The sequence below is a fragment of the Zosterops lateralis genome (genome assembly GCF_965231275.1).
Source record: "Zosterops lateralis genome assembly, chromosome: 18".
Classification (NCBI taxonomy): Eukaryota; Metazoa; Chordata; class Aves; order Passeriformes; family Zosteropidae; genus Zosterops; species Zosterops lateralis.
The window spans coordinates 11,463,154-11,475,067 of record NC_139778.1 but is presented as its reverse complement, the minus strand read 5'-3'; the positions used below and the strand labels follow the sequence as shown (position 1 = coordinate 11,475,067).

The window sequence follows — 11,914 nt, the reverse complement described above, 5'->3', positions numbered from 1 at the left end:
ACACCCACAAACCACGGGCTGCTCTTCCTTTTCCAACTGTTCCTCACCCATCCACTCCCCTGTGCCCAGCTGGGGATGGAGCACAGCCCCGGGGTGGGGGGCACAGGCCCAGAGTGGGGGTACAGCAAGGCTGGGGGCACAGCGGGGCTGCAGTGTGGGACAGCTCAGGGGTGTGGGGCACAGCCAGAGCTGGGGCTGGAGTAAAGTACAGGGATAGTGTGGGGTCGTGGGCATGGCAGGAGTGGAGGGTAGGGAGTGGGATGTGGGAATGGGGTGTGGGATGGGGAATGGGGTGGAGGAAGGGCCACGGAATGGGGTACAACATGGGGATGTGGATGGGGAATGGGCATGGGACGGGACACAGTGTGGTAGACCCATCCCTCCATCCATCCCTCCATCCCTCCATCCATCCCTCCCTCCATCCATCCATCCATCCATCCATCCATCCATCCCTCCATCCATCCATCCATCCATCCATCCCTCCATCCATCCATCCATCCCTCCGTCCGTCCGTCCATCCATCCCTCCATCCATCCATCCATCCATCCATCCATCCATCCATCCATCCATCCATCCATCCATCCATCCATCCATCCATCCATCCATCCATCCATCCATCCATCCATCCATCCATCCATCCATCCATCCATCCATCCATCCATCCATCCATCCATCCATCCCTCCCTCCATCCATCCATCCCTCCCTTCACTCCCAGCCCCGCGGAGCCCGGCCCGGCCCGGCCCGTCCCTGCTCCTCCTCCCGGGGCGTTTCGGGGCGGTGCTGTGCGGGCCCGGCCTCCTGGAGCCGATAAAAGGCCCCGCGGCCGCCGCTCCGCGCTGTCCCCGCGCCCGCGCCCGGCTCCGCCCGCATCCCCGCCGCCCATGGTGCTGCCCGGCCCGCCCGGCATGGCCCGCTCCGAGGAGGTTCACCGCCTCACCGAGAATGTCTACAAGGTGAGTGTGCCAACAGGTGCCCGGCGCCGCCTCTCTCTCCCCTTTTTTTTCCTGTTGAGTTATTTGAATTGTTGGATTTCCTTTCCCCGGGACGCGCGGGGGCAGAGCGGGCTCGGCGCTGGGATGTGCCTGGAGCCGGTTTGGGGCGATATCAGCCCTTTTTTCGGGGTGAGCCTTCCCTGGACACCCCGAGCTTTACCAGGGACACCCTTGGGGGAAATCGCCCTTCCTGGGGATGGGCAGCGCTGTCCCCGCATCACCCCAAAGCGAGACCACCCCTCGCTGCTCTACCCCCCTCCAGAGCCTTTCCCCATCCCCTGGAGTTGTGGCAATCTCTGCTTTTCTGCTCCTCGGAAAACGCACCAATTTGTGCGGTTTAATTTCCCTCCCCTCCCTCCCTTTCTGCTCTGCCGCGTCTTGAGAGCGAGAGACTGATCAAACTGCTCAACCCAGCCGTGTAACGCAGGATGTCGATTGTTAAACTGGGAAGCTCGCACGGTTTCCTGTCATTTATGGGCTTGGATTGAGTTACCTGAGAACCCAGAGCAGGAAAAAAAAAAATTAAAAAAAAAATAGAAGAATGAAGTACAAAAAAGTAGCGGGGCGGTGAAGTTTTGAAATCTTGGAGATTTTTGGGGTGTCGCAGCTGGTTCAGGCAGAGATGTAACACCCCAAAAATCTTGGCTGTTCTGAATTCTGGTGAGATTTTGCTGTGGTTTCTGGGGCTCCTGTAGCCTCTGTGCAGGGTTTGGGGCAGGGCTGGCTCTGGGGTGCTCCCGGTGTTTGTGCTTTGGCACCGCCTGGGCAAACAGGGGCCAGGGGCAGCCGTGACTCAGGTGTTGTTTGAGGTGTTAATGAGGGGCTAATGAGGGCTTTGGGGAGCGGGTCACCCCGGGCACGGCCCTTGGGGACAGGAGGGAGGGGGGCAGTTCGTGCTGCCCAACACGTGGAGTCCATTCCCCAAAAATAAACAAGGCTGAGAGTCCTGGTGTGGCCAGAGCAGAGTCCTCAGTCCTGATGGGCCATCAGCACCTGGCTGGCCCAAGGGCAGGGCGTGCTTTGGCCCCTTTGGCCCAGGAGGAGCACCCAGGTCCCCATCGCTTATTGAACACCTCAAGTTCTTTGGGATCCTGGGAATGGGAGGATGGAGCTGGTGAGGGTCCCATGGGCTCACCCCAAATCAGTGTATCAGTGCTGGGAGCAGCCAGAGGCTGGGAATGGGAGGATGGAGCTGGTGAGGATCCCATGGGCTCACCCCAAACCGGTGTGTCGGTGCAGGGAATGGGAGGATGGAGCTGGTGAGGATCCCCTGGGCTCACCCCAAATCGGTGTGTCAGGGCTGGGAGCAGCCAGAGGCAGGGAATGGGAGGATGGAGCTGGTGAGGACCTCATGGGCTCACCCCAGATCAGTGTGTCAGTGCAGGGAATGGGAGGATGGAGCTGGTGAGGTTTGGGCTCACCCCAGATCAATGTGTCGGTGCTGGGAGCAGCCAGAGGCTGGGAATGGGGGGATGGAGCTGAGAAGGATCCCATGGGCTCACCCCAAACCCGTGTGTCGGTGTTTGGAGCAGCCAGAGGCTGGGAATGGGAGGATGGAGCTGTGAAGGATCCCATGGGCTCACCCCAGATCAGTGTGTCAGTGCTGGAAATGGGAGGATGGAGCTGGTGAGGGTCCCATGGGCTCACCCCAAACCGGTGTATCCGTGCTGGGAGCTGGAGGAGGATGGTCCTGGCTCACTTGTGTTCCCCGTGCTGAGCAGAGGCTCCTCTGAAGCCCAGGATGCTTTTCCCGGCCTCTGGAGATGCTGTGGCTGCAAGAACCCGGCGTGTCCCTGTTCCATTGAGGACTCCACCACCCTGAGCCCAGCGGGACAGCTGGGACTGGGATCTCCTGGATCTCCTTAAGCTTTGGAGTCACTGAACCCAAACCCAGTCCCGGAAACAACCCCCAGGAGGGGGGTGGACAATGAGCCGGGGTGGGATGCTGAGCCCTGGATGGTCTGGGCGGGTTTGGCTGGAGCTGGAGCATCACTCCCCATGCCCGGCACCCTCTCCCCTCTCCCGCAGCGGCTTCCCCCGAGGCGCAGGGCTCGGGAAGCCCATTGTCATGGTTTTCCAGCAGCAGCAGCAGCTCTCGCCCTGGGAGTGACTGTGCTAATGAGCTGCTGGAGGAGCTGTCAGCCGCCCCCGAGCCGATGCTGCCACTACAGGCAGCTGCCTACACGGGGAGTAATTACAGAGGGAGACGGAGGCTGCTGGCACCTTCCGCCAACGTAATCCCACCTTTGCTGCTGCTGATTCACTCCTGGGACCCCGGAGTAGCGGCCGGGCTGGGCAGTTCCTTCCCCTCTCAGCCCTTGCTCCGAATTCTTTTTTTTTTTTTTTTTTTTTTTTTTTTTTGCAAAAAGCAGGGACTGGCAATTCTTCCTTCCCCCGAAGACAGCTCTGTCTCTCCTCCTGCCAGATGAGATTATTGCCGTTTACAGCCCAACCTCCATTTCGTTTCATTTTAAAGGCTTCTTTTTTTTTTTTTTTTTTTTTTTTTTTTTTTTTTTTTTTTGCATGCTGGAGATGGGGGTTTTTGCAGTGGTGCTCGTGTTTGATTTGAGGAGGTGTTTGCCTAAAGACACCCCGAAACTCTGAGCTCAATTGTCCTGCAGGAACGTGGGCAGAATTCCTGAGGGTCGTTTGCACCTTATCACACCTTATCAGCTGTGATCGATATTCCTCCTTCTGTCCAGGGGGATGGCAGAGATTCCTCCTCCTCCAGAGGTTCAGCAGGGGAGCTGTGCCTGGTTTGGTGTGTCTGGCACAGGAGGGATGATGAGTGTGGCTCAGGAGGAAGGAGATCCTGTGGCATCCTGAATTCCATGCCCTGTGCTCCCTGCAGCCAGCCCTGGGAGATTCCTGAGCATCCCACTGCTCCTATCCCTGCTACCGAGGGGCCTGGGGATGCTGCTCCATCCCCTGTGGGGCTGGGGGAGCCTTCCTGGCCTCCCTGCACAGGGGACAGGTGTGTCCCCCCAGGTGTTGGGGGGTGTGTCCCCCCAGGTGTTGGGGGTGTGTCCCCCCAGGTGTTGGGGGTGTTGTGTCCCCCCAGGTGTTGGGGAGCAGTACCTGCTGTCTCCCCGCAGTGAGTCCCAGGCTCTGCAGGCTCTGCCCTCGCTGCTCTCCTGAGCTGAACCTGCTCCTGGTTAAGGTTTCAGTGGCGCTGCTCGTGTTGCAGGGCAGGGCACAGGGCTGCTCCAGCTCCTCTGGGGCTCAGCCCTCGGTGCCACATCTGTGGGGAGAGGACTGGGGGACCCTTGTGGCTCCTCAATGCAGATCCCAACCTCCAGGACCTGAGGATGGCCCTGCCCTGCAGGGAGGAGGTCACTGATGGGTGTTCCCAGAGTTTTGGGGTGCTCTGTGCCCCGTGTGGATCCTCATCCCAGTTCTTTTCAACCCCAGACCCCCCCCAAAAAATGTTCAAAGCTCTTCCCCTGAGTCTGGAGTCTCCTCATCCTCTGGTGTGACCACCAGGAGAAACTAAATGCCTTTAGATGAGGACTGGTGTTTTGTTGTTGTTTTGTTTTTTTCCTAATTTTACCAACTGGGCTCTTTCCTGACAGAAACTTGGCTCTTGAAACCCCCAGGGCTGGTCCTGATGGCGCCGGGCAGGACAGGCTGTGATGGAGGAGGCAGCACTGGGCTTTGCTGGGCATTAAATATTGATAGTGAAATGATGAAGGTGCTCCTGGAGCGGGGCTGACCCATTTAGACACAAAACTTCCTCAGAGCTGAGCTGCTTCTGCAGTGTGACAGTGACAGTGGAGTGTCCCCTGTCACCCCTCTGTCCTGCTTGTCACGGTCACCCAGAGAAGCCACCCCAGGTCCCTGTGCAGTGTCAGTGCTGCAGGGAGCCACAAAATCCTTGGGAAGGTTGGAAAAGTCCTCTGAGACCATCAGATCCAACCATTCCCTCAGCACTGCCCAGGCCACTGAGCCACATCCCCAGGTGCCACATCCAGGTGGGTTTTGAGCCTTTCCAGGTGCCACATCCATGAGGGTTTTGAGCCCTCCCAGGTGCCACAGCCAGGTGGGTTTTGAGCCCTCCCAGGTGGGTTTTGAGCCCTTCCAGGTGCCCCATCCAGGTGGGTTTTGAGCCCTCCCAGGTGGGTTTTGAGCCTTTCCAGGTGCCACATCCATGAGGGTTTTGAGCCCTCCCAGGTGCCACAGCCAGGTGGGTTTTGAGCCCATCCAGGTGCCAAATCCAGGTGGGTTTTGAGCCCATCCAGGTGGGTTTTGAGCCCATCGGTTTTGAGCCTTCCCAGGTGCCACATCCAGGTGGGTTTTGAGCCCATCCAGGTGGTTTTGAGCCTTCCCAGGTGCCTCATCCATGAGGGTTTTGAGCCCTTCCAGGGATGGGGCCCTTCAGCTGTTGTGCAGGATTTGCCTGAGCAGGAGAAGTCTGAGCCACATCCACTTGCAGCTTGAGCAGGACTTAAATTTAGGATTTAGGAGCTGGACTTCCATGATCCTTGCAGGCTCCTTCCATCTGGGGATATTTTTATTCTTTTCCATGATTCTAAACTCTTCCTTATGGGTTGATTTATGGGTTTGGAGCATCCCTGGTTGTAACTGGAGTGTGCTCAGAGGGGAGAAAAGGGACCTTGTTTGTGCTGCCTCTTCTCCCCCAGCAAAGGCAGCAGGGCCGTGTCCTGGAGACCTTGTGCTTTGCATTAGTTTGATTTTTTGGCAGCTGAATAAAGCCGTGCCAATCCCGGGGAGCTGAGTGGTATTACCCAGGGAATTCAGCTCAGTGGAACAAAGCAAAGCCCTTTCAACCCTTGGCTGCCAGGTTTTGTGTCTGTGTTTTTCTGAACCCTGCCCAGGCAGCCCGTGGAAGGCAAAAACAACTTGTGGGTGCTGCTGAGGGGGGCAAAAAAATCTGGGGGGAGAATGAGATTTGCTTTCATTGCCACGGTGTTAATGAATATTTGCTTTGCTGGTGGTGTCCTGCAAAGCTGGATTTATCTCTCCTGTGTGGGCACAGCCCTGCCAGAGCCCCTGGTCCCCCCATGGAGGGGAATGAACCTTTTTCACCAGGGGAGCAGCTCCAGCACATCCCTGGCTGTGAGAGGTGATGCTGCTGATTTATTCCATGGCATAAATCTGTTAATTTCCCATCATTTCACCTGGGCAAGTCTGAGGTTCTCACCTGGAGGGGGGTGTGAAGGCTCTGGAGTCACCTTCCCTTCCCTTCCCACCCTGGCAGTGAGAGGAAGGCTTGGGAAAGGCTATTTTTATCTCTGGGGTGAGGAGCCCTTTTCCCCTTTTCTCATCCTGCCAGGCTGTTTTTGTTGGAGGCTCCAGACAATGTTTTAAAAACATTCACTTTCAGCAAACTTCCTCCTGGGGGGTTGGTGAATTTTATTTGGCCAGCACAGAGTCACCTTCCAGCCGCTCCAAGAGACCCTTTGGGGGCTTTTATCTCTTTATTTGTTGCTTTAAAATGTTGTTTGTGGATCAGTGGGGAGCAGGACCTGCCCTGAGCAATGCCAGGGCTGCTGGGCTGTGCTTTGATTCCCTCTGGTTTGGACAAGACGGGCTGAATTTCAGAGGATGCTTCGTCTGGGGATCCTGTTCCATCATTAATTCCCCGGGTTTGGTGCTCAGGACGATGTGTTTACACGGGCACTGCTGAGAAAATCACACTATTTACATATCCCTGTGCACCTCCACGTACACAAACACTGCTCTGAACCTGCAAACCGCCAAAAAAAAAAAAAATCTCCTCCCTGCAGAAACCCTGCCAAACATTGCTGCTGCTGCTGCTTAAATATTGTTCAGGCTCAGAGTGCTCAGGCTGAGCTTGAGCGTGGCTGGGGCTGTGCCAGGAGTGGGGATGTGCCTGTCCCTGCTGTGGGCAGGGGGAATTGTCCCTGTCCCTGCCCTGGGCACTGATCCCACACCTCTGTGGGGTGACCCAGGTAGATTTTTGGACTGGAGTTCAATGTGATGTGGGCAGGATGGGGCAATCCTCCCCAGTGGTAATTAACTCCTGTGCAATTCTCTCCTACACGTTGGAGAACACCTGGCTTGTTGCTACAGGTTCATTTTTTCTCCTCTCACGCTGAGCACATCCACCAAACTGCCCTGAGCTGCCCCAAAAACACCTTCCGGGGGCTCTGTCTTGTTGGCCTGCAGCTTTAATTAGTGGGGCAGCTCCTCATTAGCCTCGTCAATCATTTTTTCTGCCCTTTGCAGTTGTGGCTGGTGCTGTGAGGAGCTGGGAGCTGTTGGGGACAGGCTTTGGGGACACTCAGCTTGCCAGGATTAACAGGATTTCTCCTGAAATACCAACACTGGGGTGATGCCACCCCTCTGACAGGTGCCCCACACACACACAGAGTCCTGCCCAGAGGAACCCAAAAAAAGGACAGTCTGGAGCCAAAAAGGCTCTGGCTGAGCCCTGCACACGTGTGGAGGAAATTCAGCTGTCAGACTCAAGGGCCGGGCAGCAGGAACTGGGATAAAAATGCCTCAGGCAGAAAATAAGCTTTATAGTGTTCGGGCAGCCTCATTCGAGGTGACAGATGCTTAATCAGCTTATTCCCCGTAAGTGTCTGCCTGTCTTCCCTCCCCTGCCCGGGATGGGGCTCTGCCAGCAGCCTGGGGGTGCAGAGCCCTGTTCCCAGCAGGAATGATCCTGGTGCTCCCTCCCTCCTCAGGGCCATTCTCAGCTCTATTTTCTGGTGGGAGAGTGTCCCCAAGGTGGTGCAGGGGATTGGGACCAGCTCTGAGCTCCATCCAGAGTTTCCCCAGCAGGGAATGGAGCTGTGCCTCTCCCAGGGCTGGGATCAGTGTCGGGGTGAGGGCTGTGCCTGCGGGGCCAAGCACACACACAAAGAGCCCTTCTTCTTCTTCTTCTCCTTCTCCCTGATCCGATTATTCCTTCCCCCATCTCAACTGAGAGCCTTGGAGCGAGGCAGGGAAAGCTCAGGCAGCGCTGCCCACGTCCAGCCCCCCAGGTGAGGGACACAGGGGTGGCTCCTGGCACAGCTCAGGGGGTGCTCTGCCTCACTCCTGCCTGCACCTTTGGAATTCTGCTCTTAATTCTGTTTGTCTGTGATGGGCTGGGCTGGTGCTGCTCTGTGACCATCCTGGGAGGGGGACATTAACCTGCCACCATCCCCAGGGACAGTCACCTCCCTGCCTGGTGCTGCTCTCTGTGACCATTCCAGGAGTGGGGACATCACCTGTCACCATCCCCAGGGACAGAGTCACCTCCCTGCCTGGTGCTGACCATCCCGGGAGTGGGACATCACTGCCACCATCCCCAGGACAGAGTCACCTCCCTGCCTGGTGCTGCTCTCTGTGACCATCCTGGGAATGGGACATTAACCTGTCACCATCCCCAGGGACAGAGTCACCTCCCTGCCTGGTGCTGCTCTCTGTGACCATTCCAGGAGTGGGGACATCACCTGTCACCATCCCCAGGGACAGTCACCTCCCTGCCTGGTGCTGCCCCAAACAGCCCCTTACAGTTATGCATAAAACAGTATTATGGTTATTTTTGCCATATCTGATAATTTTCTGGTTGGGGTATTCATTTTCCTCTCCTGGGGAAGCATCTTGTGCTGGGGCACTGCAGAGCCCCCTCGTTCTTGGTTTTCCTCAGTGAAGCTGCAGGATGAGGGAGGGTCCTGGGGCATCTCACAGGGGGTTGGGAGGGGGTTTTTTCTGCTCTCATTTTGTGTTAATCAGGACTGAGTTGAGCACGGAGCTGTTCACCCCACTGCCCATCATCCCTGCTAATCCCAGCCGTGTTCTGTTCCCTTTAGACCATCATGGAGCAGTTCAACCCCAGCCTCAGGAATTTCATTTCTATGGGGAAGACCTATGAAAAAGCCTTAGCAAGTAAGTGACACTGGGATCTGCCAGGCTTTGGGGAGGGGGGAAAGCTGAGAAAACCTTTGATTTTTATTGAAAATCTTTGGGGTTTTGTTGAAAAGTTCCTTGTTCCCGTGGGGAAGGGACTGGCAGGATGGTTCTTGGACCAGGTTGGGATGTGCAAGAGATTCCAGGGGGAAAATGTTGGGAGGCACAGCAGGATAACAAACCACATCTCCAAACAGTTCATCTCTAAACGTTTGTTTAAAATATTGAGAATTGAGATTCGAAGCTTTGTTTAAAGAGGTGTTATTGAAATGTTTGAATTGGCCCAGAAGAATGAAGAGAAGGGGAAAAATCCTGATGGCAGCTCTTGATTGGGAGTGCAGGATCCTTTGGGGAGCCATTAGGGAGGTGTAGATTTAAGTGATCAAAAGAAAGCTAGGAATTGATTAAACTCAAAAAAATGGACTGTTTTGACTTAAACTGGCTTTGTGTGCACTGCTGGGCCCTCCTCAGCTGGGTTTTAAAGAAGTTTAAGCTTTACTCAACCCCAAGCTGTGTTTTTCTAGGGAGGAGCCTCTCCAGAGCTGCACGTGTATCCCCTGGATTTTATTTTTGAATAATTTTTGTCCCCTGGATTTTATTTTTTGAATAATTTTTGTCCCCTGGATTTTATTTTTGAATAGTTTGTGTCCCCTGGATTTTATTTTTGAATAATTTGTGTCCCCTGGATTTTATTTTTGAATAATTTTTGTCCCCCGGTTTTTATTTTTTGAATAATTTTTGTCCCCTGGATTTTATTTTTTGAATAATTTTTGTCCCCCGGATTTTATTTTTGAATAAATTTTTGTCCCCTGGATTTTATTTTTGAATAATTTTTATCCCCTGGATTTTATTTTTGAATCATTTTTTGTCCCCTGGATTTTATTTTTGAATAATTTTTGTCCCCTGGGTTTTATTTTTGCATAACCCCAGTGAAAAATGCCCTTGGGGGGGAAACTCTGTCATCACCTTCACCCAGAGGGGAAAAAAACCACTTTGGTGTCTCCTGTTCTGAAGTGCTGGAGTTTTGTGTCCTGACCTTGGGGAAGGATTTCTGCTCCTGCTCCTGTGCCTGCAGCACATTTCTTTTCCCACAAGTCAAGTTGGGACTCCTGGCTGTTTCCAGGAGGAATTTTCAGCCCTCCCCCTGTTCCCAGGTGCCCCGGACGCCGCGTCCTGCACTGGTTTGAACTGGGGTTTAATGGCTCACCCAGCCATGTCCAGCCCTGGGGCTCTGGACTCTGATCCCCAGGGAAAGGGGGGCACAGGGCACCCTCAGGAGCAGCAGCTTTCCCAGAAATTCCTGGGTTTGCCAGCAGAGTGGGGCTCATGGTTTGGGGGTGATTTTCCCTGCTGGGAGCAGGGTGTGACAGGGAGAAGAGCTGCTTACCCCCTTGGGACTCCATTTCTTTCTTTATTTTAATTATTTATTATTTAAATATTCACCTGACAACTCATCTTTAATAACCCGGGAAGAGGATCTGTTTATCCTGTGCCACCAAGCCATGGCACTCAGGATAAGAAAAAAAAACAAAACAACTCAGTGTGATCCCTGGGTTTGTGCTGTTCCCACATCCCTGCTGTGCAAACTCTGTGCAGCCAAAGACCTTCCTGTAATTTTTTTTTTTTACCTTGGTTTGGGTCATCCTTCCGAGCTGGAGGAAGTGCAGGGCCCAGGAGGCAGAGCAGAGGCAGCGTTGGAAGGCTGGAGCTGGGGCTGTACAGCGTGTTCTGTGATTAGAGGAAACCCCCTGCTTATCTGATTAGAGTCAAGTGTGTCGCTGGAATGTCAACAAACAAGGCTTGAACTATAATGAAAGTCTGTGATATTCAATTATTCCGCAGTGATTTCTCCGAGCGGCATTAGCAGCCTGATGCTTGGGCTGCAATGAAAACCACCCCGGTCCTGCACGTCCCTTTTCTAATCCTAAATTACCCTGTAATCTCACTGCTCCAGCTTGCTTTCCTCTGTTTGTTGTGTGCTCCCTCCCCCGTGGGGCTCAGCCCTTTGAGGTAATACCTATTTTAGTGTCTTGCATCTCCTTGGTGCCCCAGAAGTTCCAACAGCCATTTAGGAGAACACAACCTCTATTTTTTTTTTTTTTTTTTTTTTTTTGGTGCTTTTTAGGCATGACCTACGCAGCAAAAGGGTACTTTGATGCTCTGGTGAAGATGGGAGAGCTGGCCAGTGAAAGCCAGGGATCCAAAGAATTGGGTAAGTCCCCAGTTTTGGGTTTTTTTTGCTGCTAAATGGAATTACAGATTCCCAGCCCAGGATCTTTGGGGGAGAGCAGGCTCAGAGTGGAGCTGGTCCTGCCTTGTCTCAGTGTAGCAGTGTCTGTGCAGTTTGGAAAAGCCCCTGATGCTCTCAGGGTCAGGGTGTTTCTGGAGAGCAGCTTTGAGGTGGTTTTTTCTCACCTGGTGAAGGAGAATGAACAGATTTTGGCCCATCAGGAGCCTCTGGAGGGCAAGGGGAGAGGGAGGGATGTGGGGAGGGGCAGGGTGGAGGTCACCCTGTGCTGGTAGGGCTGGGTTTGTGCCCTGGGCTGGGTTTGTGCCCTGGGCTGGGTTTGTGCCCTGCTGGAGCCTCCCTGTGCCACTGCCAGGCCCTGCTGTTTGCCCAATCGATGGCAGACGTCACTGCCTGGGCTGTTTGCTGCTCCTTCCCCTTTCTCACATTTATTTCCCCAGCAAATCCTTTGGGAGCTGCTTTTTTCCAGTCCCCCCTATTGCCCAGACATGCTCCTGTGTCCTCCCTCCTCACAGCCGTGGCTTGAGGTGACAATCTCAGCTCCCCCCATGGTTTGAGGTGACAATCCCAGTTCCTCTTGTGTTTTAAGGTGACAATCCCAGCTCCCTACTTGGTTTGGGGTGACAATCCCAGCTCCCTCCATGATTTGAGGTGACTCTCCCAGCTCCTCTCATGGTTTGAGGTGACATTCCCAACTCTCCCCTTGGTTTAAGGTGCCTCTCTCATCTTCCCCCATGGTTTGGGGGTGACAATCCCATCTTCCCCCATGGTTTAAGGTGCCTCTCTCAT

The 11,914-nt window shown here is 54.4% G+C and overlaps 1 protein-coding gene across 4 annotated transcripts in view; it reads left to right on the top strand.

Annotated features, from left to right (window-relative positions):
• Positions 1 to 849: 849 nt before the first annotated feature.
• Positions 850 to 11,914, top strand: part of BAIAP2 (BAR/IMD domain containing adaptor protein 2) — a 40,222-nt gene continuing 29,157 nt past the window's right edge. For all 4 annotated transcript variants that reach the window (XM_083874461.1, XM_083874458.1, XM_083874460.1 and 1 more), the window contains exons 1-3: positions 850 to 954; positions 8,781 to 8,856; positions 11,003 to 11,089. In XM_083874461.1, coding sequence (XP_083730587.1) covers positions 883 to 954; positions 8,781 to 8,856; positions 11,003 to 11,089 — 235 coding nt within the window. In that variant the 5' untranslated portion in view covers positions 850 to 882. The remainder of the gene's footprint in view (positions 955 to 8,780; positions 8,857 to 11,002; positions 11,090 to 11,914) is intronic.